This window comes from Neoarius graeffei, chromosome 1 (assembly GCF_027579695.1).
Source record: "Neoarius graeffei isolate fNeoGra1 chromosome 1, fNeoGra1.pri, whole genome shotgun sequence".
NCBI lineage: Eukaryota > Metazoa > Chordata > Actinopteri > Siluriformes > Ariidae > Neoarius > Neoarius graeffei.
The window spans coordinates 124,701,044-124,728,937 of record NC_083569.1 but is presented as its reverse complement, the minus strand read 5'-3'; the positions used below and the strand labels follow the sequence as shown (position 1 = coordinate 124,728,937).

The following is a 27,894-nucleotide window of genomic DNA, read 5'->3' as shown; positions in this document are numbered from 1 at the left end:
ACAGTAAGAAAGTCAGACAGTGTGCGCTGTGCCATTCTTGCGCGCAGCAGTGTCGTGTTGCGCTACTGTTGGAGACACCGCTGGACGCGGAGAGAAGAGAAGTGCAGCTGTGCCGCTTGGTGGTCGCCGTCCTTCCATCCAGAAGAAAGTTACCGTGGCGGGGTAAGGGTCACTACATTCAGCACCTCCTTTCATTCTCTGCTTCTTCATGTTAAAATGCGCTGTAATGCGGAAATTCGGTACTTGATGGAATTGTGTGCACATTGTGAGGATCCGGTTGGAATTAGCCAAACTGTTAGAAAGTCTTCTTCATTAGTGATGCAGTGCAGAGCACGCATCACTATTGTTCTTCTATGCGTTTCTTCTTCTACTTCTTCTTCTTCTTATTATTAGGATGCAGTGCTGCAGCACAGCAACCTATGGGCTCCCCTAGGGGAGCCCATAGGTTGCAGTGCAAAGCACTGCAACTATTGTTCTTCTACGTATTTCTTCTTCTTCTTATTATTATTATTATTCCTACGCAAATTTTGATTTCGAATAACTCAATAACCGTACGTCGCACACAGACAAACAATATATCAAAACGTGCGGCTCGATCGGACTCGCTATGCTATTACTTTTCTCTATAGAATGCGATTTTTTCGCGACGTAGTCGCGAAAAAATCGCCCCAAAAAACCCCATTCATTTCTATGGAATTAATTGAAAAAAAAGCACTTTTTCAATGTTTTTCAAACATCCACTGCTCTGGCATGCTTTCACCTAGAGACATGATTCAAACTCTAAAACGTAGGAAAACTTCTCCTCTGTGGATCTGGCATTCAACTTTTCTGCTAGGTTTTACACTTTCGGATCAGGCCCGGTTCAAACGCCATGTGGTTTCTGGGAGAAAATCCGGCTTTTGAATGGGTGTCTATTGCGTTACACACCAGTGAGGGTCGTTAAACTTAGAGTGTAGGCGGCTTCAAAAAAAAGGTCAAACTTTCTCGCTTAAACTCCGTTTTCAGCCACAAATTTCACTCTACAGACATTATTTTCTCAAAAGTAGTAGGAAAACTTGTCCTGATTCACACAATGTGTCTACCTAAACGATAGGATTTACGGTTTTTGAATGACAAGCCTCAAAGTGAGGAGAGCACAGGTGAGCAGCCTCATTGACTCCCAGTATAAACGTTGCTGAAAAGTCACTCGTTTTTAACTCCCTGTAGCGTCCTCATTTTTAACAATACAAACAAAAAAATACATCATTTTATTCAGGAAACCCTTCTAGCGCTCACTGTGAAAGAATTTTGTGAATAGCTGCTTCCGTTGTCGAGTTATTTGTCATTGTTCGAGGCCTGTCCCTTAGCAAAATTCAGCGGACACCTGACAAACTCTTGTGTGTGTTTTTTAACCTGCTCAGGCCCTTTACCATGCCGACTGGCTACAGTAAGCGAGCACAGAGGGGAGGGGCCGGCTGTCTCAAGCACACACATGAATCATGGCATTGTAGCTTCATAGCAGGTCACACAACCGTACGTCGCACACAGACAAACAATATATCAAAACGTGCGGCTTGATTGGACTCGCTATGCTATTACTTTTCTCTACAGAATACGATTTTTTCGCGACGTAGTCGCGAAAAAATCGTCTCAAAAAACCCCATTCATTTCGATGGAATTAATTGAAAAAAAAGCACTTTTCCAACGTTTTTCAAACATCCGCTGCTCTGGCATGCTTTCACCTAGAGGCATGATTCAAACTCTAAAACGTAGGAAAACTTCTCCTCTGTGGATCTGGCATTCAACTTTTCTGCTAGGTTCTACACTTTCGGATCAGTCCCGGGTCAAACGCCATGTGGTTTCTGGGAAAAAATCCGGCTTTTGAATGGGTGTCTATTGCGTTACACACCAGTGGACCTCGTTAAGGTCAGAGTGGAGAGAGGTTCAAAAAAAAGGTCAAACTTTCTCGCTTAAACTGTGTTTTCATCCACAAATTTCACTCTACAGACATGATTTTCTCAAAAGTAGTAGGAAAACTTGTCCTGATTCACACAATGTGTCTACCTAAACGATAGGATTTACGGTTTTTGAATGACAAGCCTCAAAGTGAGGAGAGCACAGGTGAGCGGCCTCATTGACTCCCAGTATAAACGTTGCTGAAAAGTCACTCGTTTTTAACTCCCTGTAGCGTCGTCATTTTTAACAATACAAACAAAAAAATACATCATTTTATTCAGGAGACCCTTCTAGCGCTCACTGTGAAAGAATTTTGTGAATAGCTGCTTCCGTTGTCGAGTTATTTGTCATTGTTCGAGGCCTGGTCCTTCATAAAAAAAAACAGTAGAAAACTCCAGCCCTTGTGTGTCAGCCTCACCTTAGCCGCCCACTTTATTAGGAACACTTCTGTTCGTACATACAAACTACAAACACTCTTCTTAGAGTTTAGAGTTTATTTTATTTTTAAAAGGGACAGTGCACAAATTAAACATTATCCTTGTAGGAAAACTTGTCCTGATTCACACAATGTGTCTACCTAAACGATAGGATTTACGGTTTTTGAATGACAAGCGTCAAACTGAGGACAGGGCAGCTGACAGGCTTCATTGAAACCCATTGTAAAAATGAGAGATAAGTCACTCGTTTTTAAATCGCTCTATTGTCGTTATTTTTAAGAGTACAAACAAAAAAATACATCATTTTATTCAGGAGACCCTTCTAGCGCTCACTGTGAAAGAATTTTGTGAATAGCTGCTTCCGTTGTCGAGTTATTTGTTATTGTTCGAGGCCTGGTCCTTCATAAAAAAACAGTAGAAAACTCCAGCCCTTGTGTGTCTTAGCCTCACCTTAGCCGCCCACTTTATTAGGAACACTTCTGTTCGTACATACATACTACAAACACTCTTCTTAGTGTTTAGAGTTTATTTTATTTTTAAAAGGGACAGTGCACAAATTAAACATTATCCTTGTGGTAAGGACAGATGTCTGTCCCAGGTTATAGCAGTACATGCTAATTTCCGCCTGTAGTCACTTTGTTCATGCTCTTGAATCGCTCTTCTTCATGATGGCTGCTGTCTAGAGCACACACACAATCATTGCATTGAAACATCATTGCGGGTCACACATTCACGGCCAGCGAACATGCGTGAGCGAATTGCTTCGCGCACTGCATCCTCTCACAATTTCCCCCGGGGAATTGTCCGGTCTAGTGTTATATTTGTTACTCTTCCTACACAAATTTTGATTTCGAGTAACACAATAACCGTACGTCGCACACAGACAAACAATGTATCAAAACGTGCGGCTCGATCGGACTCGCTATGCTATTACTTTTCTCTACAGAATACGAATTTTTCGCGACGTAGTCGCGAAAAAATCGTCCCAAAAAAACCCCATTCATTTCTATGGAATTAATTGAAAAAAAAGCACTTTTTCAACGTTTTTCAAACATCCGCTGCTCTGGCATGCTTTCACCTAGAGACGTGATTCAAACTCTAAAACGTAGGAAAACTTCTCCTCTGTGGATCTGGCATTCAACTTTTCTGCTAGGTTCTACACTTTCGGATCAGTCCCGGCTCAAACGCCATGTGGGTTCCGGGAGAAAATCCGGCTTTTGAATGGGTGTCTATTGCGTTACACACCAGTGAGGGTCGTTAAGCTCAGAGTGTAGACAGTTTGGAAAAAAAAGCTCAAACTTTCTCGCTGAAACTGTGTTTTCAGGCCCAAATTTCACTCTACAGACATGATTTTGTCAAAAGTAGTAGGAAAACTTGTCCTGATTAACACAATGTGTCTACCTAAATGATAGGATTTACACTTTTTGAATGACAGGCCTCAAACTGAGAGGAGGGCAGCCGACAGGCCTCACCTTAGCCGCCCACTTCATTAGGAACACTTCTGTTCGTACATACAAACTACAAACACTCTTCTTAGAGTTTAGAGTTTATTTTATTTTTAAAAGGGACAGTGCACAAATTAAACATTATCCTTGTGGTAAGGACAGATGTCTGTCCCAGGTTATAGCAGTACATGCTAATTTCCACCTGTAGTCACTTTGTTCAACTCTTGAATAGCTCTTCTTCATGACGGCTGCTGTCTCAAGCACACACATAATCATTGCCTTGAAACATCATTGCAGGTCACACATTCACGGCCAGCAAACATGCGTGACCGAATTGCTTCGCGCACTGCATCCTCTCACAATTTCCCCCGGGGAATTGTCCGGTCTAGTTATTATTAGGATGCAGTGCTGCAGCACAGCAACCTATGGGCTCCCCTAGGGGAGCCCATAGGTTGCAGTGCAAAGCACTGCAACTATTGTTCTTCTACGTGTTTCTTTTTATTATTAGGATGCAGTGCTGCAGCACAGCAACCTATGGGCTCCCCTAGGGGAGCCCATAGGTTGCAGTGCAAAGCACTGCAACTATTGTTCTTCTACGTATTTCTTCTTCTTCTTATTATTCCTACGCAAATTTTGATTTCGAATAACTCAATAACCGTACGTCGCACACAGACAAACAATATATCAAAACGTGCGGCTCGATCGGACTCGCTATGCTATTACTTTTCTCTATAGAATACGATTTTTTCGCGACGTAGTCGCGAAAAAATCGCCCCAAAAAACCCCATTCATTTCTATGGAATTAATTGAAAAAAAAGCACTTTTTCAATGTTTTTCAAACATCCACTGCTCTGGCATGCTTTCACCTAGAGACATGATTCAAACTCTAAAACGTAGGAAAACTTCTCCTCTGTGGATCTGGCATTCAACTTTTCTGCTAGGTTTTACACTTTCGGATCAGGCCCGGTTCAAACGCCATGTGGTTTCTGGGAGAAAATCCGGCTTTTGAATGGGTGTCTATTGCGTTACACACCAGTGAGGGTCGTTAAACTTAGAGTGTAGGCGGCTTCAAAAAAAAGGTCAAACTTTCTCGCTTAAACTCCGTTTTCAGCCACAAATTTCACTCTACAGACATTATTTTCTCAAAAGTAGTAGGAAAACTTGTCCTGATTCACACAATGTGTCTACCTAAACGGTAGGATTTACGGTTTTTGAATGACAAGCCTCAAAGTGAGGAGAGCACAGGTGAGCAGCCTCATTGACTCCCAGTATAAATGTTGCTGAAAAGTCACTCGTTTTTAACTCCCTGTAGCGTCCTCATTTTTAACAATACAAACCAAAAAATACATCATTTTATTCAGGAGACCCTTCTAGCGCTCACTGTGAAAGAATTTTGTGAATAGCTGCTTCCGTTGTCGAGTTATTTGTCATTGTTCGAGGCCTGGTCCTTCATAAAAAAACAGTAGAAAACTCCAGCCCTTGATGTGTCAGCCTCACCTTAGCCGCCCACTTTATTAGGAACACTTCTGTTCGTACATACAAACTACAAACACTCTTCTTAGAGTTTAGAGTTTATTTTATTTTTAAAAGGGACAGTGCACAAATTAAACATTATCCTTGTGTTAAGGACAGATGTCTGTCCCAGGTTATAGCAGTACATGCAAACAAACAGTACATTACTTTTCTCTATAGAATACGATTTTTTCGCGACGTAGTCGCGAAAAAATCGTCCAAAAAAACCCCATTCATTTCTATGGATTTAATTGAAAAAAAAGCACTTTTTCAACGTTTTTCAAACGTCCGCTGCTCTGGCATGCTTTCACCTAGAGACGTGATTCAAACTCTAAAACGTAGGAAAACTTCTCCTCTGTGGATCTGGCATTCAACTTTTCTGCTAGGTTCTACACTTTCGGATCAGTCCCGGGTCAAACGCCATGTGGTTTCTGGGAGAAAATCCGGCTTTTGAATGGGTGTCTATTGCGTTACACACCAGTGGACCTCGTTTAGCTCAGAGTGGAGAGAGGTTCAAAAAAAAGGTCAAACTTTCTCGCTTAAACTCTGTTTTCAGCCACAAATTTCACTCTACAGACATGATTTTCTCAAAAGTAGTAGGAAAACTTGTCCTGATTCACACAATGTGTCTACCTAAACGATAGGATTTACGGTTTTTGAATGACAAGCCTCAAAGTGAGGAGAGCACAGGTGAGCGGCCTCATTGACTCCCAGTATAAACGTTGCTGAAAAGTCACTCGTTTTTAACTCCCTGTAGCGTCCTCATTTTTAACAATACAAACAAAAAAATACATCATTTTATTCAGGAGACCCTTCTAGCGCTCACTGTGAAAGAATTTTGTGAATAGCTGCTTCCGTTGTCGAGTTATTTGTCATTGTTCGAGGCCTGGTCCATAGCAATTTACAGCAGACACCTGACATAATCTTGTGTGTGTTTCTTAACTCTCCTGTTCAGGCCCATCACCATGCCAATTGGGGCCAGTGACGGGGCAGAGGGAAAAGCTGTCTCAAGAACACACACATCATGCTCAAAATATCAAACTTAAACTGTTTTCAGCCACAAAATTCACACTACAGACATAATTTTCTCAAAAGTAGTAGTCACACTTGTCCCAAAAAAACCCATTCATTTCTATGGAATTAATTGGAAAAAAAAAAGCACTTTTTCAAACATCCGCTGCTCTGAGAAACTGAGAGGAGGGCAGCCGACAGGCCTCACCTTAGCCGCCCACTTTATTAGGAACACGTCTGTTCGTACATACAAACTACAAACACTCTTCTTAGAGTTTATTTTATTTTTAAAAGGGACAGTGCACAAATTAAACATTATCCTTGTGGTAAGGACAGATGTCTGTCCCAGGTTAAAGCAGTACATGCTAATTTCCGCGTGTAGTCACTTTGTTCATACTGTTGAATAGCTCTTCTTCATGATGGCTGCTGTCTCAAGCACACACACAATCATTGCATTGAAACATCATTGCGGGTCACACGTTCACGGCCAGCAAACATGCGTGAGCGAATTGCTTCGCGCACTGCATCCTCTCACAATTTCCCCCGGGGAATTGTCCGGTCTAGTGTTATATTTGTTACTCTTCCTACACAAATTTTGATTTCGAGTAACACAATAACCGTACGTCGCACACGGACAAACAATGTATCAAAACGTGCGGCTCGATCGGACTCGCTATGCTATTACTTTTCTCTGCAGAATACGATTTTTTCGCGACGTAGTCGCGAAAAAATCGTCCAAAAAAACCCCATTCATTTCTATGGAATTAATTGAAAAAAAGCACTTTTTCAACGTTTTTCAAACATCCGCTGCTCTGGCATGCTTTCACCTAGAGACATGATTCAAACTCTAAAACGTAGGAAAACTTCTCCTCTGTGGATCTTGCTTTCAACTATTCTGCTAGGTTCTACACTTTCGGATCAGGCCCGGCTCAAACGCCATGTGGGTTCCGGGAGAAAATCCGGCTTTTGAATGGGTGTCTATTGCGTTACACACCAGTGCACCTCGTTAAGCTCAGAGTGTAGGCGGCTTCAAAAAAAAGCTCAAACTTTCTCGCTTAAACTGTATTTTCACCCACAAATTTCACTAAACAGACATGATTTTCTCAAAAGTAGTAGGAAAACTTGTCCTGCTTCACACAATGTGTCTACCTAAACGATAGGATTTACACTTTTTGAATGACAAGCCTCAAACTGAGAGGAGGGCAGCCGACAGGCCTCACCTTAGCCGCCCACTTTATTAGGAACACTTCTGTTCGTACATACAAAATACAAACACTCTTCTTAGAGTTTAGAGTTTATTTTATTTTTAAAAGGGACAGTGCACAAATTAAACATTATCCTTGTGCTAAGGACAGATGTCTGTCCCAGGTTATAGCAGTACATGCTAATTTCCGCCTGTAGTCACTTTGTTCATGCTCTTGAATAGCTCTTCTTCATGACGGCTGCTGTCTCGAGCACACACACAATCATTGCATTGAAACGTCATTGCGGGTCACACGTTCACGGCCAGCGAACATGCGTGACCGAATTGCTTCGCGCACTGCATCCTCTCACAATTTCCCCCGGGAAATTGTCCGGTCTAGTGTTATATTTGTTACTCTTCCTACACAAATTTTGATTTCGAGTAACACAATAACCGTACGTCGCACACAGACAAACAATGTATCAAAACGTGCGGCTCGATCGGACTCGCTATGCTATTACTTTTCTCTATAGAATACGATTTTTTCGCGACGTAGTCGCGAAAAAATCGCCCCAAAAAACCCCATTCATTTCTATGGAATTAATTGAAAAAAAAGCACTTTTTCAATGTTTTTCAAACATCCACTGCTCTGGCATGCTTTCACCTAGAGACATGATTCAAACTCTAAAACGTAGGAAAACTTCTCCTCTGTGGATCTGGCATTCAACTTTTCTGCTAGGTTTTACACTTTTGGATCAGGCCCGGTTCAAACGCCATGTGGTTTCTGGGAGAAAATCCGGCTTTTGAATGGGTGTCTATTGCGTTACACACCAGTGAGGGTCGTTAAGCTTAGAGTGTAGGCGGCTTCAAAAAAAAGCTCAAACTTTCTCGCTTAAACCGTGTTTTCAGCCACAAATTTCCCTCTACAGACATGATTTTCTCAAAAGTAGTAGGAAAACTTGTCCTGATTCACACAATGTGTCTACCTAAACGATAGGATTTACGGTTTTTGAATGACAAGCCTCAAAGTGAGGAGAGCACAGGTGAGCGGCCTCATTGACTCCCAGTATAAACGTTGCTGAAAAGTCACTCGTTTTTAACTCCCTGTAGCGTCCTCATTTTTAACAATACAAACAAAAAAATACATCATTTTATTCAGGAGACCCTTCTAGCGCTCACTGTGAAAGAATTTTGTGAATAGCTGCTTCCGTTGTCGAGTTATTTGTCATTGTTTGAGGCCTGGTCCTTCATAAAAAAAACAGTAGAAAACTCCAGCCCTTGTGTGTCAGCCTCACCTTAGCCGCCCACTTTATTAGGAACACTTCTGTTCGTACATACAAACTACAAACACTCTTCTTAGAGTTTAGAGTTTATTTTATTTTTAAACCGTGTTTTCAGCCACAAATTTCACTCTACAGACATGATTTTCTCAAAAGTAGTAGGAAAACTTGTCCTGATTCACACAATGTGTCTACCTAAACGATAGGATTTACGGTTTTTGAATGACAAGCCTCAAAGTGAGGAGAGCACAGGTGAGCGGCCTCATTGACTCCCAGTATAAACGTTGCTGAAAAGTCACTCGTTTTTAACTCCCTGTAGCGTCCTCATTTTTAACAATACAAACAAAAAAATACATCATTTTATTCAGGAGACCCTTCTAGCGCTCACTGTGAAAGAATTTTGTGAATAGCTGCTTCCGTTGTCGAGTTATTTGTCATTGTTCGAGGCCTGGTCCATAGCAATTTACAGCAGACACCTGACAATCTTGTGTGTGTTTCTTAACTCTCCTGTTCAGGCCCATCACCATGCCAATTGGGGCCAGTGACGGGGCAGAGGGAAAAGCTGTCTCAAGAACACACACATCATGCTCAAAATTTCAAACTTAAACTGTTTTCAGCCACAAATTTCACACTACAGACATAATTTTCTCAAATGTAGTAGTCACACTTGTCCCAAAAAAAACCCATTCATTTCTATGGAATTAATTGGAAAAAAAAGCACTTTTTCAAACATCCGCTGATCTGAGAAACTGAGAGGAGGGCAGCCGACAGGCCTCACCTTAGCCGCCCACTTTATTAGGAACACTTCTGTTCGTACATACAAACTACAAACACTCTTCTTAGAGTTTATTTTATTTTTAAAAGGGACAGTGCACAAATTAAACATTATCCTTGTGGTAAGGACAGATGTCTGTCCCAGGTTATAGCAGTACATGCTAATTTCCGCCTGTAGTCACTTTGGTTGTACTGTTGAATAGCTCTTCTTCATGACGGCTGCTGTCTCAAGCACACACATAATCATTGCATTGAAACATCATTGCGGGTCACACGTTCACGGCCAGCGAACGTGCGTGACCGAATTGCTTCGCGCACTGCATCCTCTCACAATTTCCCCCGGGGAATTGTCCGGTCTAGTTATTTTTATTTTTATTATTCCTACGCAAATTTTGATTTCGAATAACTCAATAACCGTACGTCGCACACAGACAAACAATATATCAAAACGTGCGGCTCGATCGGACTCGCTATGCTATTACTTTTCTCTATAGATTGCGATTTTTTCGCGACATAGTCGCGAAAAAATCGCCCAAAAAAACCCCATTCATTTCTATGGAATTAATTGAAAAAAAAGCACTTTTTCAACGTTTTTCAAACATCCGCTGCTCTGGCATGCTTTCACCTAGAGACGTGATTCAACCTCTAAAACGTAGGAAAACTTCTCCTCTGTGGATCTGGCATTAAACTTTTCTGCTAGGTTCTACACTTTCGGATCAGTCCCGGCTCAACCGCCATGTGGTTTCTGGGAGAAAATCCGGCTTTTGAATGGGTGTCTATTGCGTTACACACCAGTGAAGGTCATTATCTTAGAGTGTAGACAGTTTGAAAAAAAAGGTCAAACTTTCTCGCTTAAACTCTGTTTTCAGCCACAAATTTCACTCTACAGACATGATTTTCTCAAAAGTAGTAGGAAAACTTGTCCTGATTCACACAATGTGTCTACCTAAACGATAGGATTTACGGTTTTTGAATGACAAGCCTCAAAGTGAGGAGAGCACAGGTGAGCGGCCTCATTGACTCCCAGTATAAACGTTGCTGAAAAGTCACTCGTTTTTAACTCCCTGTAGCGTCCTCATTTTTAACAATACAAACAAAAAAATACATCATTTTATTCAGGAGACCCTTCTAGCGCTCACTGTGAAAGAATTTTGTGAATAGCTGCTTCCGTTGTCGAGTTATTTGTCATTGTTCGAGGCCTGGTCCATAGCAATTTACAGCAGACACCTGACATAATCTTGTGTGTGTTTCTTAACTCTCCTGTTCAGGCCCATCACCATGCCAATTGGGGCCAGTGACGGGGCAGAGGGAAAAGCTGTCTCAAGAACACACACATCATGCTCAAAATTTCAAACTTAAACTGTTTTCAGCCACAAATTTCACACTACAGACATAATTTTCTCAAAAGTAGTAGTCACACTTGTCCCAAAAAAAACCCATTCATTTCTATGGAATTAATTGGAAAAAAAGCACTTTTTCAACGTTTTTCAAACGTCCGCTGCTCTGGCATGCTTTAACCTAGAGACGTGATTCAAACTCTAAAACGTAGGAAAACTTCTCCTCTGTGGATCTGGCATTCAACTTTTCTGCTAGGTTTTACACTTTCGGATCAGGCCCGGTTCAAACGCCATGTGGTTTCTGGGAGAAAATCCGGCTTTTGAATGGGTGTCTATTGCGTTACACACCAGTGAGGGTCATTAAGCTTAGAGTGCAGACAGTTTGAAATAAAAGCTCAAACTTTCTCAATTAAACCGTGTTTTCAGCCACAAATTTCACTCTACAGACATGATTTTCTCAAAAGTAGTAGGAAAACTTGTCCTGATTCACACAATGTGTCTACCTAAACGATAGGATTTACGGTTTTTGAATGACAAGCCTCAAAGTGAGGAGAGCACAGGTGAGCGGCCTCATTGACTCCCAGTATAAACGTTGCTGAAAAGTCACTCGTTTTTAACTCCCTGTAGCGTCCTCATTTTTAACAATACAACCAAAAAAATACATCATTTTATTCAGGAGACCCTTCTAGCGCTCACTGTGAAAGAATTTTGTGAATAGCTCCTTCCGTTGTCGAGTTATTTGTCATTGTTCGAGGCCTGGTCCTTCATAAAAAAAACAGTAGAAAACTCCAGCCCTTGTGTGTCAGCCTCACCTTAGCTGCCCACTTTATTAGGAACACTTCTGTTCGTACATACAAACTACAAACACTCTTCTTAGAGTTTAGAGTTTATTTCATTTTTAAAAGGGACAGTGCACAAATTAAACATTATCCTTGTAGGAAAACTTGTCCTGATTCACACAATGTGTCTACCTAAACGATAGGATTTACGGTTTTTGAATGACAAGCGTCAAACTGAGGACAGGGCAGCTGACAGGCTTCATTGAAACCCATTGTAAACATGAGAGAAAAGTCACTCGTTTTTAAATCGCTCTATTGTCGTTATTTTTAAGAGTACAAACAAAAAAATACATCATTTTATTCAGGAGACCCTTCTAGCGCTCACTGTGAAAGAATTTTGTGAATAGCTGCTTCCGTTGTCGAGTTATTTGTTATTGTTCGAGGCCTGGTCCTTCATAAAAAAACAGTAGAAAACTCCAGCCCTTGTGTGTCTTAGCCTCACCTTAGCCGCCCACTTTATTAGGAACACTTCTGTTCGTACATACAAACTACAAACACTCTTCTTAGTGTTTAGAGTTTATTTTATTTTTAAAAGGGACAGTGCACAAATTAAACATTATCCTTGTGGTAAGGACAGATGTCTGTCCCAGGTTATAGCAGTACATGCTAATTTCCGCCTGTAGTCACTTTGTTCATGCTCTTGAATAGGTCTTCTTCATGATGGCTGCTGTCTAGAGCACACACACAATCATTGCATTGAAACATCATTGCGGGTCACACATTCACGGCCAGCGAACATGCGTGAGCGAAGTGCTTCGCGCACTGCATCCTCTCACAATTTCCCCCGGGGAATTGTCCGGTCTAGTTATTATTAGGATGCAGTGCTGCAGCACAGCAACCTATGGGCTCCCCTAGGGGAGCCCATAGGTTGCAGTGCAAAGCACTGCAACTATTGTTCTTCTACGTGTTTCTTTTTATTATTATTATTTTTATTTTTATTTTTATTATTCCTACGCAAATTTTGATTTCGAATAACTCAATAACCGTACGTCGCACACAGACAAACAATATATCAAAACGTGCGGCTCGATCGGACTCGCTATGCTATTACTTTTCTCTATAGATTGCGATTTTTTCGCGACGTAGTCGCGAAAAAATCGCCCAAAAAAACCCCATTCATTTCTATGGAATTAATTGAAAAAAAAGCACTTTTTCAACGTTTTTCAAACATCCGCTGCTCTGGCATGCTTTCACCTAGAGACGTGATTCAAACTCTAAAACGTAGGAAAACTTCTCCTCTGTGGATCTGGCATTAAACTTTTCTGCTAGGTTCTACACTTTCGGATCAGTCCCGGCTCAACCGCCATGTGGTTTCTGGGAGAAAATCCGGCTTTTGAATGGGTGTCTATTGCGTTACACACCAGTGAAGGTCATTATCTTAGAGTGTAGACAGTTTGAAAAAAAAGGTCAAACTTTCTCGCTTAAACTCTGTTTTCAGCCACAAATTTCACTCTACAGACATGATTTTCTCAAAAGTAGTAGGAAAACTTGTCCTGATTCACACAATGTGTCTACCTAAACGATAGGATTTACGGTTTTTGAATGACAAGCCTCAAAGTGAGGAGAGCACAGGTGAGCGGCCTCATTGACTCCCAGTATAAACGTTGCTGAAAAGTCACTCGTTTTTAACTCCCTGTAGCGTCCTCATTTTTAACAATACAAACAAAAAAATACATCATTTTATTCAGGAAACCCTTCTAGCGCTCACTGTGAAAGAATTTTGTGAATAGCTGCTTCCGTTGTCGAGTTATTTGTCATTGTTCGAGGCCTGTCCCTTAGCAAAATTCAGCAGACACCTGACAAACTCTTGTGTGTGTTTTTTAACCTGCTCAGGCCCTTTACCATGCCGACTGGCTTCAGTAAGCGAGCACAGAGGGGAGGGGCCGGCTGTCTCAAGCACACACATGAATCATGGCATTGTAGCTTCATAGCAGGTCACACAACCGTACGTCGCACACAGACAAACAATATATCAAAACGTGCGGCTTGATTGGACTCGCTATGCTATTACTTTTCTCTACAGAATACGATTTTTTCGCGACGTAGTCGCGAAAAAATCGTCTCAAAAAACCCCATTCATTTCGATGGAATTAATTGAAAAAAAAGCACTTTTCCAACGTTTTTCAAACATCCGCTGCTCTGGCATGCTTTCACCTAGAGGCATGATTCAAACTCTAAAACGTAGGAAAACTTCTCCTCTGTGGATCTGGCATTCAACTTTTCTGCTAGGTTCTACACTTTCGGATCAGTCCCGGGTCAAACGCCATGTGGTTTCTGGGAAAAAATCCGGCTTTTGAATGGGTGTCTATTGCGTTACACACCAGTGGACCTCGTTAAGGTCAGAGTGGAGAGAGGTTCAAAAAAAAGGTCAAACTTTCTCGCTTAAACTGTGTTTTCATCCACAAATTTCACTCTACAGACATGATTTTCTCAAAAGTAGTAGGAAAACTTGTCCTGATTCACACAATGTGTCTACCTAAACGATAGGATTTACGGTTTTTGAATGACAAGCGTCAAACTGAGGACAGGGCAGCTGACAGGCTTCATTGAAACCCATTGTAAACTTGAGAGAAAAGTCACTCGTTTTTAAATCGCTCTAGTGTCGTTATTTTTAAGAGTACAAACAAAAAAATACATAATTTTATTCAGGAGACCCTTCTAGCGCTCACTGTGAAAGAATTTTGTGAATAGCTGCTTCCGTTGTCGAGTTATTTGTCATTGTTCGAGGCCTGGTCCTTCATAAAAAAAACAGTAGAAAACTCCAGCCCTTGTGTGTCAGCCTCACCTTAGCCGCCCACTTTATTAGGAACACTTCTGTTCGTACATACAAACTACAAACACTCTTCTTAGAGTTTAGAGTTTATTTTATTTTTAAAAGGGACAGTGCACAAATTAAACATTATCCTTGTGTTAAGGACAGATGTCTGTCTCAGGTTATAGCAGTACATGCTAATTTCCGCCTGTAGTCACTTTGGTCATACTCTTGAATAGGTCTTCTTCATGATGGCTGCTGTCTCGAGCACACACACAATCATTGCATTGAAACATCATTGCGGGTCACACATTCACGGCCAGCGAACATGCGTGAGCGAATTGCTTCGCGCACTGCATCCTCTCACAATTTCCCCCGGGGAATTGTCCGGTCTAGTTATTATTATTATTTTTCTTATTATTCATCTTCCGTACCGATTTTGATTGCTAATAACTCAATAACGGTGCATCGCACGCAGGCAGGCTGCATACGAACACGTCCGGCTCGGTCGGACTCGGCGTGCTATTACTTTGACCGACATTCAGTTAAACCCTCTAGCGCCACCAACGGCTCAAGTCTCCGGTACATTTCTGCTTGTAACTTTTCAACCGTTGGTCCGATTTTCGAAAACTTGGTCTCCCTGGAATCCTTGGACCCAGCCGAGTCCAGCGCATCCTATGACGTCATCTTCCGCCCGCCTACTTTTTCCGCCATTTTGATTTTATTCTTGTTCATCTTTCCATGCAAACTTTGATTGCGTGTAACTCGGTGACCGTTCATCGCTGTTGCTTTGAACGTTCCTGTGTGAAACCCTCTAGCGCCACCAACGGCTCAAAGTCTCATTCTCATCTCATTATCTCTAGCCGCTTTATCCTTCTACAGGGTCGCAGGCAAGCTGGAGCCTATCCCATCTGACTACGGGCGAAAGGCGGGGTACACCCTGGACAAGTCGCCAGGTCATCACAGGGCTGACACATAGACACAGACAACCATTCACACTCACATTCACACCTACGCTCAATTTAGAGTCACCAGTTAACCTAACCTGCATGTCTTTGGACTGTGGGGGAAACCGGAGCACCCGGAGGAAACCCACGCGGACACGGGGAGAACATGCAAACTCCGCACAGAAAGGCCCTCGCCGGCCCCGGGGCTCGAACCCAGGACCTTCTTGCTGTGAGGCGACAGCGCTAACCACTACACCACCGTGCCGCCCATGGCTCAAAGTCTCGTGTAAATTTCCCATTCATTTCTATGGAGTTTTTGGAAAACTTCAAACGACCCCCTCTGCGTCTCCTTAGCAGCCCCTTAACTTCGTCAAATTTTGCACACTGTTTCTTCACACACTCAAGGTTCGTCTCAGCAAGTTTCAAGTCACTGCCTTAAACTCTCTAGCGCCACCAACTGCTCAAACTCGAGGGTGCAGGTCGCCGGTACGTTTCCGCTTGTAACTTTTGAACCGTTGGTCCGATTTTCGAAAACTTGGTTTCGCTGGACTCATTGGGCCAGGACGAATCCAGGGCACCCTTTGACAAAATTTTCAACAGTGGAAAGTTTTCCTGCAATTTCGCATTTTGTGAAAATCACTTAAAATGCTTCTCCTCCCTCATTTTTTGACCCATTTCTCTCAAACTTGGTAAATTGCACCATTGCACTCAGCTGCACAACACAATTACCCGGTTTTCAGAATTTCATTAACGTGGGGCCGTGGCGGCCAATCAAATTTGCGCCCGCAGCTCGAGGTCGCTGGTACATTTCTGCTTGTAACTTTTGAACCGTTGGTCCGATTTTCAAAAACTTGGTATCTCTGGAATCCTTGGCCCATGCCGAGTCCATCGCACCCTTTGATGTCATTTTCAACCCTGAAAAATTTTCCGCCATTTTGAGTTATGAGAAAATCAATCATACTGCTTCTCCTCCCTCAATTTTTATCCACTTTCTCCCAAACTTGTTCAATGGCTTCTTGGTGCTAATCTGCAAAATACACTTGCCCGGTGTTTGCGGTTTCAGGACCGTTTGGCCGTGGTAGCCAATCAAAATTGGCCGCGCAGACGCGAATCAGGATGTTTGCTCATAACTCGGCCGCCCTTTTGCGTACCTTAACGAAACTTCGTGGCATTATGCCGGGCCCCTTCACAAAGGCCAGCAAAAAAATTGGGACAAACTGGCCACTAGGGGGCGCTATACCTAGGGCGCGAATAAATCACCCGAAATATCCCATTCATTTCTATGGGTTCCGTACACATTTTTGATTGCGAATAACTCATTAACCGTTCATCGCACACGGGTAAGCAATATATCAAAACGTGCGGCTCGATCGGACTCTGTGTCCTATTGCTTTGTACGTTGTTCTGTGAAACTCTCTAGCGCCACCAACGGCTCAAAATCTCAGCTACATTTCCCATTCATTTTTTCTATGGAGTTTTTGGAAAACTAGCTGCCTTTCGGGTGATCCTTTCACCTAGAGGCCTGGCTTCACGCACTGCATCACTCTCGCGATTTCCCGCAGGGGAATTGTCTAGTTTTCTCGGTCACTGTAAAAGTTACCCTGAGTTACCATAAGTCACTTCTGAGTCACCTCTCTCTTCACTCTCCCTCTCTCTCTTCACTCTCCGTCTTCTCTCTTCCTCTCTCTCTTCACTGTCCCTCTCTTCCTCTCTCTCTCTTCCCTCTCCCTCTCTCTTCACTCACTCTTCACTCTCCCTCTCTCCTTTCTTCCTCTCTCTTCACTCTCCCTCTTTCTCCACTCTCTTCCTCTCTCTCTCTCTCCACTCTCACTCTCCCTCCTCTCTCTCTTCCTCTCACTCTTCTCTCTTCCTCTCACTCTTCACTCTCCCTCCTCTCTCTCTTCCTCTCACTCTTCTCTCTTCCTCTCTCTCTTCACTCTCCTCTCTCTCTTTCTTCACTCTCCCTCCTCTCTCTCTTCCTCTCTCTCCCCCTCCCTCTCTCTTCACTCTCCCCCTCCCTCTCTGTCTTCTCTCTTCACTCTCCCTCTCTCTTCACTCTCTCCACTCCCTCTCTCTTCACTCTCTCCACTCTCCGTCTTCTCTCTTCCTCTCTCTCTTCACTCTGTCTTCTCTCTTCACTCTCCCTTCACTCTCTCTCTCTTCCTCTCTCCACTCTCCGTCTTCTCTTCCTCTCTCTCTTCACTCTCCCTCTCTCTCTTCCTCTCTCTCTTCACTCTCCCTCTCTCTCCACTCTCCATCTTCTCTCTTCACTCTCCCTCCTCTCTCTCTCTTCACTCACTCTCTTCACTCTCCCTCTTTTCCTCTCTCCACTCTCCCTCTCTTCCTCTCTCTCTCCACTCTTCTCTCTCCTCTCTCTCTTCCCTCTCACTCTTCCCTCTCTCTCTTCACTCTCTTTCTTCACTCTCCCTCTTCACTCTCTTCTCTCTTCCTCTCTCTCTTCCCTCCCTCTCTCTTCCTCTCTCTCTTCCCTCTTCCTCTCTCTTCACTCTCCGTCTTCACTCTCCCTCCTCTCTCTCTCTGGAACATCAGCATTTACCTCAGATGTGTTGGTAATTTGTAAAAAACAAAAAACAATGCTCAGGAGTGAACCTGGACTGGAATTACGGCTGAGCCGAGTCAGAGCACCACCGCCCTCTGCTGGGCGAGCAGGGAACTGCAGCACTGACACTCCGCTTTCTCTGTTTCACATGGAATGTGGCGGACTAATAAACATTACTGCAAATAAAACTACAAAATACAACCACACAAGTTCATTTCCTGAAGAAGTGTCGATGTTTTTGGTGAAACAAACAATGATGGAACAATGAATTCTGAATTATACCAGCCAATTCTAAAGGAAAATGTCAGGACATCTGTCCATGAACTGAATCTCAAGAGAAGGTGGGTCATGCAGCAAGACAACGACCCTAAGCACACAAGCCGTTCTACCAAAGAATGGTTAAAGAAGAATAAAGTGAATGTTTTGGAATGGCCAAGTCAAAGTCCTGACCTTAATCCAATGGAAATGTTGTGGAAGGACCTGAAGCGAGCAGTTCATGTGAGGAAACCCACCAACATCCCAGAGTTGAAGCTGTTCTGTACGGAGGAACGGGCTAAAATTCCTCCAAGCCGGTGTGCAGGACTGATCAACAGTTACCGCAAACGTTTAGTTGCAGTTATTGCTGCACAAGGGGGTCACACCAGATACTGAAAGCAAAGGTTCACATACTTTTGCCACTCACAGATATGTAATATTGGATCATTTTCCTCAATAAATAAATGACCAAGTATAATATTTTTGTCTCATTTGTTTAACTGGGTTCTCTTTATCTACTTTTAGGACTTGTGTGAAAATCTGATGATGTTTTAGGTCATATTTATGCAGAAATATAGAAAATTCTAAAGGGTTCACAAACTTTCAAGCACCACTGTAAATCAGATGATGTTTGGTAAATTGTAAAACTGATTAATCAGTGAAACTGTGATAGCCTGAGAGTGCCTCTAGTGACATACATGCCCTTATAAGAAAAATCAGAATAAGTGAGTTAGCCATATGGCTAAAAATGCCAGTGTGGACTGGGCAGAAGCTGAGTCTGAATGTCTGGTTGGTTTCTGACCCGTACAGTGTGATATATGCAGAGTACTGCCCTGCTGACTAAACCTTAAGAAGTGCTGGTGGTGGCGTCTCAGACATGATGTCCTCCTGTGTCCTTTGCGGTGTCCTCTTCATAATCACGATCATGTCCATCACTAGTAAGTGATTTTACTCTGGTATATCACAGTAATATTTGGATGTGAGCTTCCTGTATTACACTGTTGTCTCTCACCTGTACGTGTTGGGGGGTTAAAAACACCAAGTGTGAAGTATTTTCTCTCTGTTTCAGCACCTGTATCGGCTGTTCCTACAGTACGGGTGAAGTTTAATCAGTCTGCTGCTCTGCCATGTGAACGGACCTGCTCTCGTGAGGCCAGATGGACTCCGTTCGGTAACAATCAGGTAGTGGCTCAGTGCGATCAGACATCCTGCTGGTCAGAGGAGGGATTTAAAATGTCCCATGATGAGTACCTGAAGGGAAATCTCACCCTCACCATCCCTGCAGCTGATTTCAGTAAGAGGAAAACGTACACGTGTCGGTGTGATGGAAAAGTCATGAATGTGCGACTCTGCATCGACAGTAAGTGTCTTTACCTGCTCTACAGACCACCTGCTGCTGATGGAAATGACCACATTTACATACAATTAATTTATTCTTCTCAGGACGGAGCTCATCAGTTCAGCTGAAGCCTGGTGAAGATCTGCTGCTGGATTTGCACGTATCAGAGCGAGTGGAGGTGATCTATTACCACAGAGATTCAGATAAACAGATCTGCAGTGTGGACAGAAGCTCACTCCACTGTACAGCTGAATACACCTCGAGAACATCACTCACTAACACGGTTCTCACACTGAGAGGAGTCCGGTCGACTGATGGGGGAGTTTACATCGTCCGAGATCCGGAGGAGAAGGAAGACCTTCATATTTACGCAGTCAGTGTTGAAGGTAGGGGGATTACTGTCCTGTCTATAATATATAGTTAATATACTGTCTTCCTCGTCTCGTCTTCTTCCGCTTATCCAGGACCGGGTCGCGGAGGCAGCAGTCTAAGCATGGAAGCCCAAACTTCCCTTTCCCCAGACACCTCGGCCAGCTCCTCGGGAAGAACACCGAGGCGTTCCCAGGCCAGCCGAGAGACATAGTCCCTCCAGCGTGTCCTGGGTCTTCCCTGGGGCCTCCTCCCGGGGGGACATGCCTGGAACACCTCCCCAGGGAGGCGTCCAGGAGGCATCCGAAAAAGATGCCCGAGCCACCTCAGCTGGTTCCTCTCGATGTGGAGGAGCAGCGGCTCTACTCCGAGCTCCTCCCGAGTGACTGTGCTTCTCACCCTATCTCTAAGGGAGCGCCCAGCCACCCTGCGAAGGAAACTCATTTCAGCCGCTTGTATCCGCGATCTTGTTCTTTCTGTCATTACCCAAAGCTCATGACCATAGGTGAGAGTCGGAACGTAGATCGACCGGTAAATTGAGAGCTTCGCCTTTTGGCTCAGCTCCTTCTTCACCACGACGGACCGGTAAAGCGATCGCATCACTGCGGAGGCTGCACCGATCCGCCTGTCGATCTCACGCTCCATCCTTCCCTCACTCGTGAACAAGATCCCGAGATACTTAAACTCCTCCACTTGAGGCAGGACTTCTCCACCAACCTGGAGAGGGCAAGCCACCCTTTTCCGGTCGAGAACCATGGCCTCGGACTTGGAGGTGCTGATTCTCATCCCAGCCGCTTCACACTCGACTGCAAACCGCCCCAGTGCATGCTGAAGGTCCTGGTTTGAAGAAGCCAACAGGACAACATCATCCGCAAAAAGCAGAGATGAAATCCTGTGGTTCCCAAACAGGATCCCTTCCGGCCCCTGGCTGCGCCTAGAAATTCTGTCCATAAAAATTATGAACAGAACCGGTGACAAAGGGCAGCCCTGCCGGAGTCCAACATGCACTGGGAACAGGTCTGACTTACTGCCGGCAATGCGAACCAGACTCCTGCTCCGTTCGTACAGGGACCGGACAGCCCTTAGCAAAGAGCCCCGAACCCCATACTCCCGAAGCACCCCCCCACAGAATACCACGGGGGACACGGTCGAATGCCTTCTCCAGATCCACAAAGCACATGTGGACTGGTTGGGCAAACTCCCATGAACCCTCGAGCACCCTATGAAGGGTATAGAGCTGGTCCAGTGTTCCGCGACCAGGACGAAAACCGCATTGTTCCTCCTGGATCCGAGGTTCGACTATTGGTCGAATTCTCCTCTCCAGTACCCTGGAGTAAACTTTCCCTGGGAGGCTGAGAAGTGTGATTCCCCTATAATTGGAGCACACTCTCCGGTCCCCTTTCTTAAAAAGAGGGACCACCACCCCAGTCTGCCACTCCAGAGGCACTGTCCCCGACCGCCACGCGATGTTGCAGAGGCGTGTCAACCAAGACAGCCCCACAACATCCAGAGACTTGAGATACTCAGGGCGGATCTCATCCACCCCCGGTGCCTTGCCACCGAGGAGCTTGCAAACCACCTCAGTGACTTCGGCTTGGGTAATGGACGAGTCCACCTCTGAGTCATCAGCCTCAGTCTCCTCAGTGGAAGACATGACGGTGGGATTGAGGAGATCCTCAAAGTATTCCTTCCACCGCCCGACAATGTCCCCAGTCGAGGTCAACAGCTCCCCACCCGCACTGTAAACAGTGTTGGCAGAGTACTGTCTTCCTTTAAATGATATTTTTATTACCATCAGTCTCTCACACTGAGCAGAGGCGTTATATGTTTGAACATGGGATGAGTTCAGAAATCAGTACTTGATGGAATAACCCTGACATTTAATCACCGTTTTCATGCGTGTTAACATGCTCCCCGCCAGTCTTTCACGCTGCTCTTGAGTGACTTTATGCCACTCCTGGTACAAAAACTCAATCAGCTCAGCTTTGTTTGATGGATTCAGACACCATCATGATGAACTTCCCCAAATGATTTACCATCCCTAAGAAGCTCCTTCGCTCACTCACAGTCCTTTCTTCTTGGCATGTTGTAGGCGCTCATTTGAGGGTGTAGACTGCAACAATAACTGCAGTACCGCAGTATAGGAGGGCTACCACAGGGTTGAGCTCGGCACCACGATTACGGTAGAACAGCGAGTAAAGACGTGATGAAATAACTGGCTCTGTTGGGGCAGACAGCCAACTTCCTTTTCAAGGGAACTTTTCCAGCCTGGAGAAATCTCCCTCAGCAAAATCCACCACAGTACGTCACCGTCCCCGTTTCGTCTTCTTGACTGTAGTTGGGAAGCGAGGAATCCGGCTCACTCCACTCAAATCAAAGTCAACTTTGTTATTCAGACCGTACACCAAGTAGTGCAGAGCAGAACGAAACTGCATCTCTCCTCGCTCCATGTGCAGTGAAAGATACAACAGACATGAAATAAACAAACTGCTGCCGCATAAATATTGCACCCGTTTCTAACACTGGATTTATTGCACAGCGTGATGATGGAGAAAGTAAACGTTGTCACTGATGTGTATTAGTAAAGTGCTCAAGAAATGCAAACAGTTGAATGTTCATTAAAATGACTTGGTCCCTCACACGGCTTTCACAACGCTCCTGGATTCTACCAGCTCTGAGTCCAGACACACTGGTCTGAACAGAGCAACATCTTCATGTGAACATGGTCTTCATCACCATCACGGTGTACAAAACGCCGTCTTCACTCAATAACTAGAGGAACAGTAATGGAGACGGGGCTAATGCCACATAACTTCCACATAGCAACAACAGCAATCGCTTACAAAACCCCTCATCCACAATTAACCCCCCCCTCCCCCAACACACACACTTAAACTGAATATTAAATTTGTCTTTTGCATCTATTTATCAAAGTACCAGACAAATACAAACAAATTGTGTATGCGAGTACAAATGAACAATAGAATTATTACAGTAGATGTGCTAGTTAGGTTTTTGCTGCAAGGTACACGTACGAACAAACTGTGTGAAATTATTATAGAAACGAGTTCCGTCCGCCCGTCCCGTCACATTCTCGTTTCTGGGCCATATCTTTAAAACTACTGAAGATATCCTCATGAAACTTTGTATACATATCGAGCAACATGTGAACTGGTGCCTTTTGCCATTTTGGATTTTTGAAAAAAAGTATTTTTAAATTTTTTACATAATAAATAGATTTCTAAGAGCAGTGTTCGTTTCCGGAGCGCATATCCAAAACTATTGATGATACGGATTTGAAACTTGGTGTACATGTTAACAAGGTGATGTAGATGTGCCTTTTCATACTAAGACATTTGAGAAATTTAAATTTTTCATGTTTCCATGGAAACAATTTCAGACTTGGTCTTGGGGGTAGTTTTTGTTTCCGGAGCAGAACTTGAAAACTATGAGTGGTTTGGTCTTGAAAGTTGGTATACATGTTGATTCAGTAATGTACATGTGTCTTTTGAGACTACGAAATGTGAGAGATGTTAATTTTTAGCTCCCCTGGACCAAAGGTCCGGTGGGTTTATGCCATGGGCTGCTGAGGTCAGTGTAAAGAGGTCGGGTTGGTTTCCTGCAGCACAACTTGAAAAATGTGACAAAGAATATCTTGAAACTTGGTGTATAGTTGGTCTGCAGGGCGAGGGATATAGAGGAGTCTGTCTTCTTGTATTAAATGTTTCTGTAAGCTAGCTGGACAGAAAACGGAATATTGTCATCACACAGTAAGCAACTGAGGCTAACAAGCCTAAGTGTTAGACTATTTAATTACACGCATAATATTATACTTATAAAGTGATGACCGCTGCATACCTTTTAATCTTTTACACGTTTCTCCTCTTCTTCTTTCCTCTTTCTCCTAAACTGGGCACCTGATTGCTGACCCCAGACCTGTTCTTATCCATTTGTGTTGATTTCACACTCGAGCATCGCTACGTTGCCCCTCCCCCAACACTGAGTCAGGACTAAACCAGTTCACCCTGGTGCTGGACAGACTGGATTTATATTGTTCTTAACGATTTCACACAAACCAGGAAAAAAAAATGCAACACCGTCAGTGAAACTATAAAGCCACAGTGAAACCACAGTGTGGTTTCTTTGGTAGCACTTCATAGTGTGACCTGATTTTACTCCGCATTAGTACACTGTGCACTATTTAATAGATTCCCCCAGTCCCCCTACCTCGGGCTTCCATTGGGGAGACCGGAGGTCAAAGGTCAACCTAACTCCTCTCCCCATCTCGTACTTCTGAGTGGGAGACCAGGAAGTATTCTGGCTGCCCAGATCAAACTAGAATCATGGTGCCACTCTGGAAGGCTCAGTGATCTACACGGTGACAGGATATCACTGATGTGCAAATGATCGACTGAAAACCGATCGTGCAAATCTTAATACTTGGATTTTTTTCATTCATTTATTTTGTGTTGGTGCCCCGTGCCGCTCCCAACAAGATGATGCCCTGCCCAAATCCACCACAGGGATGGAGAGCATCACCACATGGCCAATGCCACTTCATCACAGGAAGCATGACTCGCTCTCGTTTTCAGGTTTATGCTGAACCATGAAGACCTAAACAATGACCATTTTTATAAAACCCACTTGTATCACTGCACAGTGATGTCACACACAAACAGATACCTGTGCCGTGTCTTTTAACACATTTTTGTTGGTGATGTGAATGATGTCTTTAAAAATGGGCAGCTTACTGGATTAGTTGTTGCAGCTCTGATACTAACTCTAGTGACATGTTTTCTGTGTGTTTCAGCTCCAGGACCAGAGAGTGGTGGGATACCAGTGTGGGTGTTTGTGGTGGTGGTGGTGATGATGATGCTCGTGTTGTGGATGGTGATTGGTGTCGTGCTGTATGTGAAGCAAAGACAACGAAAAGCAGTAAGTAATGTGTGTGTAACTGAGTCATTCAGCCCCATGAGGTGATCACTCAGATGAGTGTGTGTGTGGGGTAACCAGTAGATGTTTGTCAGTCTGAGTGTGTAATAATCTGCTGCTGTTCTTGCCATTTTCTCAGTCTGTTAGTGTTTGGGTTCACCCAGTCGGAAACGGTCAACTTGCTTCTCGGGACCCCCGCCCTCGTGCCACCCAGAGCTCTGGGGGGGGGTTAGACTCAAAGAAAGACAGGAACCCCAATGTAGTTCACATCTTTATTCGCAAGTTCCCCCAATTGGACAAGAATACAGAGGGTTATTATATACGAGTGTTATCTGTGTGTAAATGACATCACTGTTTGATGAATGTGTGTGTCTATGGGGGGGTGTGAGTGAGTGACATCATTTTGATATCTGTGTCTGTGTGTGTGTTTGACTTGCGTGCAAGTGAGCAGCTTGATCTTGGGGCAGGTCAAATAATCTCCATCAGTATGTGTGTAAATCATAACAATGACATTTCTGATGATATGACATGATAGCAAGGTACAGACAGATTTTAAAGGTCATTGCCCACGTACACCCCTTCAGGTCAGATATAACGTAGGGCAATATGTACTTAAGATGGTGATGGAATTTTTAAACACACATGTTATAAGAAAGTAAACAAAAAATAAGAATATGTCTTTAACAATCCTAAATTATATTCTGTAATTATAAAACTAACTTAAATCATTGAATGCATCATAGATCTAACAATTAAATCTAAATCACTGCCATAGTATATGCAATAGTCCAAAATAATAAAAGATCTTAAAAATATAAAGTCTTAACTCTTTGTGCAGCTACGGTTGTGTGTGATATCAAAGGCCATTGTGGGTGTGTGTGATATCATCGCAGACCCTGTCGCCATCTAAACGCATCTCTGATCAACAATACACATTTCATATCAAAATAAACAAAATGTTCCCAAACAATGTCCAGCCGAGACATAAGGTCATTTTAACTGAACAAAATTAATCCTTAATTTTGTCACAAATAAATTACTGCCTTCTTGGTCAAGAATAATACTTATATAAACCTACATCATAATAAACCTAACAGTTAGTGTTGAACAGTTTGTCAATGCAGATCAGTGAGACTGTCACGGTTACTGATTTGGGGAAAAGACAAACCTTTCTCTCCTTCAAAAATAACTTTTCTTTTTGCTAGCATTAGCTGGTGAGCTCCCTCTGTTAGCGGTGTGACCTCTGTTCTTAACCTGCAGGAATGTGTGTGTATATTTGACCTTATCGCCTGTTCCTGAATAACGTGGACATTACTGCAGCATTGAACGTGGCACAGAGCCAGTCAAGCATGTTTTCCAGCTAATGCTAGCCTGCTGGTTAAAGCACAAGCTCTGGCTGGAGGGAAAGGAGTTTTGGGTTTTGATTTCTCAGTATGCAGAGCAGTTATCCCCTCTCCCCGAGCTTTCTGTGCTTCTGAACAAGATGGGAGTGGCCAACATTGGTTTTCCTGGGTGGTTAGTTTCACTAAAAAAAAAAAACATGCCTGTTTGCTTCTTGTGTTGTGTAAATATATTTCCTGATCTGTGTTCTCTGTGTATTTGGTTATCTGATAGGATTCAAACAGCTCACCAGAGGCAGAACGGCTAAACATGGGGACTTCAGAAGATCATTTCATACAGCAGGCTAATCATGGAGTAGAAGGAAAGCAGACGTCTACAGCTGTAAACGGAACCATAGGACTGGCAGAGTTGGCTGATGTCTCACAAATGGACAGGAGAGCAGAGATCAAACAGCCCCACAGCAGTTCAGCGTGTGGGCAACTGGTGAAAGTGTCGTTTAAGTGCAAACGGTGCAACAATTGAGGTATTTCACCTGACGTCACGGTGTCTGCCATTTTGAACGTCAAGCTAGCTAATGTCAACAACAGTAGCTGGTATGTTACTGTAGCAATGTTTACGTTCAGTCATTTGGATGACTGTTAAAACCTTTCAGTCTCAAGTTTTTCCTTTACTGGATTTACTAGTTTACTGAGCTAGCGCGCTCGGGCAAGCTGGGAGCTAGCATGCGCTAGGCGGCTGGCGCGCTAGCTCATCCTGGTGGAAGTGTAACAGTGAGAAGAAAAACCTGCACTTACATTTTTATTTTCTCATTTTCAGTCATATGTGACAACTTCTTTTGTGTTGGTGTTTGTTTCACCAAAATCCTTTTTCTGTATGTAGTTTTGAATTCGCTGGTATTGGGAGTTGTATTGTGAGTTATGTTGTATTTTTGGGGGTAATAGTGCCCTCTTGTGGTGTACGTGAATGGTGTTTTGCGCAGCTTGCGTCCTCCCGCCAGACTCATTCAACTTTGCTGGGAGAGGTACGTACTTTAAGGCAGCTGCAAATATATTAAGTAATCCCTGTGTTGTAATGCCACTGAAGTCGAACTTTTTGTTTCTTATATGAATATTATAACAAGTGTATGTAAAAACCGTTGTTGGGGGTTTCCCATTTCGTTTGTAATGTGAATTTTGAGAGCACAGAATAGCAAAGCTAATCATTTTGCCAAGGCACTGACTAGCCCTTTGTCCTCGAGTCTGGAGTCTGTGTATTTCATTGTGTACTTTTTGATGTTAGGCATGTGGGACAGCATGAACGAAGTGCCTCTTCCCATTTTGTGCTGTTTTCTATTCATTTGAAGGTATGTACTCCCAATACCATGAAGTGTTCATGTGTTTACATGTTCAATGTTGTTTTCTATGAATGACCATGTAGTCTGATTGTAGGGCACTACTACATGGATCTTATTCTGAGACATGGTTCATTTATATGATGAGACATTAATATGATGACAGTATATACTGAGGGTTATTTTAATACTGTAGTTTTAATTTTCTATATAATTTTATACTTTTTTTTTAATCTACAACAGTGTAATATGTTAAAATGTTAAAGCAGACTCATTCAACTTTGCTGGGAGAGGCATGTGGGACAGCGTGAACGAA

At 43.4% G+C, this 27,894-nt stretch overlaps 2 protein-coding genes across 3 annotated transcripts in view; one reads left to right on the top strand and one right to left on the bottom strand.

Annotated features, from left to right (window-relative positions):
- Nucleotides 1-27,894, bottom strand: part of c1h1orf35 (chromosome 1 C1orf35 homolog) — a 102,095-nt gene that overhangs the window by 47,408 nt on the left and 26,793 nt on the right. The window lies entirely within an intron of this gene.
- On the top strand, nucleotides 34-27,894 carry LOC132883188 (uncharacterized). Of its 2 annotated transcripts, none has more exons than XM_060916507.1 (6): nucleotides 34-162; nucleotides 19,092-19,205; nucleotides 19,337-19,627; nucleotides 19,711-19,992; nucleotides 24,786-24,910; nucleotides 26,522-27,894. In XM_060916507.1, the coding sequence occupies exons 2-6, from the start codon at nucleotides 19,145-19,147 to the stop codon at nucleotides 26,768-26,770; spliced, it is 1,008 nt and encodes a 335-aa protein (XP_060772490.1). In that variant the 5' UTR covers nucleotides 34-162; nucleotides 19,092-19,144; the 3' UTR covers nucleotides 26,771-27,894. The 2 variants fall into 2 exon arrangements, with proteins under 2 accessions (XP_060772490.1, XP_060772481.1); XM_060916498.1 differs by having other exon boundaries at nucleotides 19,078-19,205.

Coding starts and splice junctions, on each gene's coding strand:
- LOC132883188 (XM_060916507.1), top strand. CDS start 19,145: ATGATGTCCTCCTGTGTCCTTTGCGGTGTCCTCTTCATAATCACGATC. Junction 19,628..19,710: donor TGTGCGACTCTGCATCGACA/GTAAGTGTCTTT, acceptor TATTCTTCTCAG/GACGGAGCTCATCAGTTCAG. Junction 19,993..24,785: donor TTACGCAGTCAGTGTTGAAG/GTAGGGGGATTA, acceptor TGTGTGTTTCAG/CTCCAGGACCAGAGAGTGGT.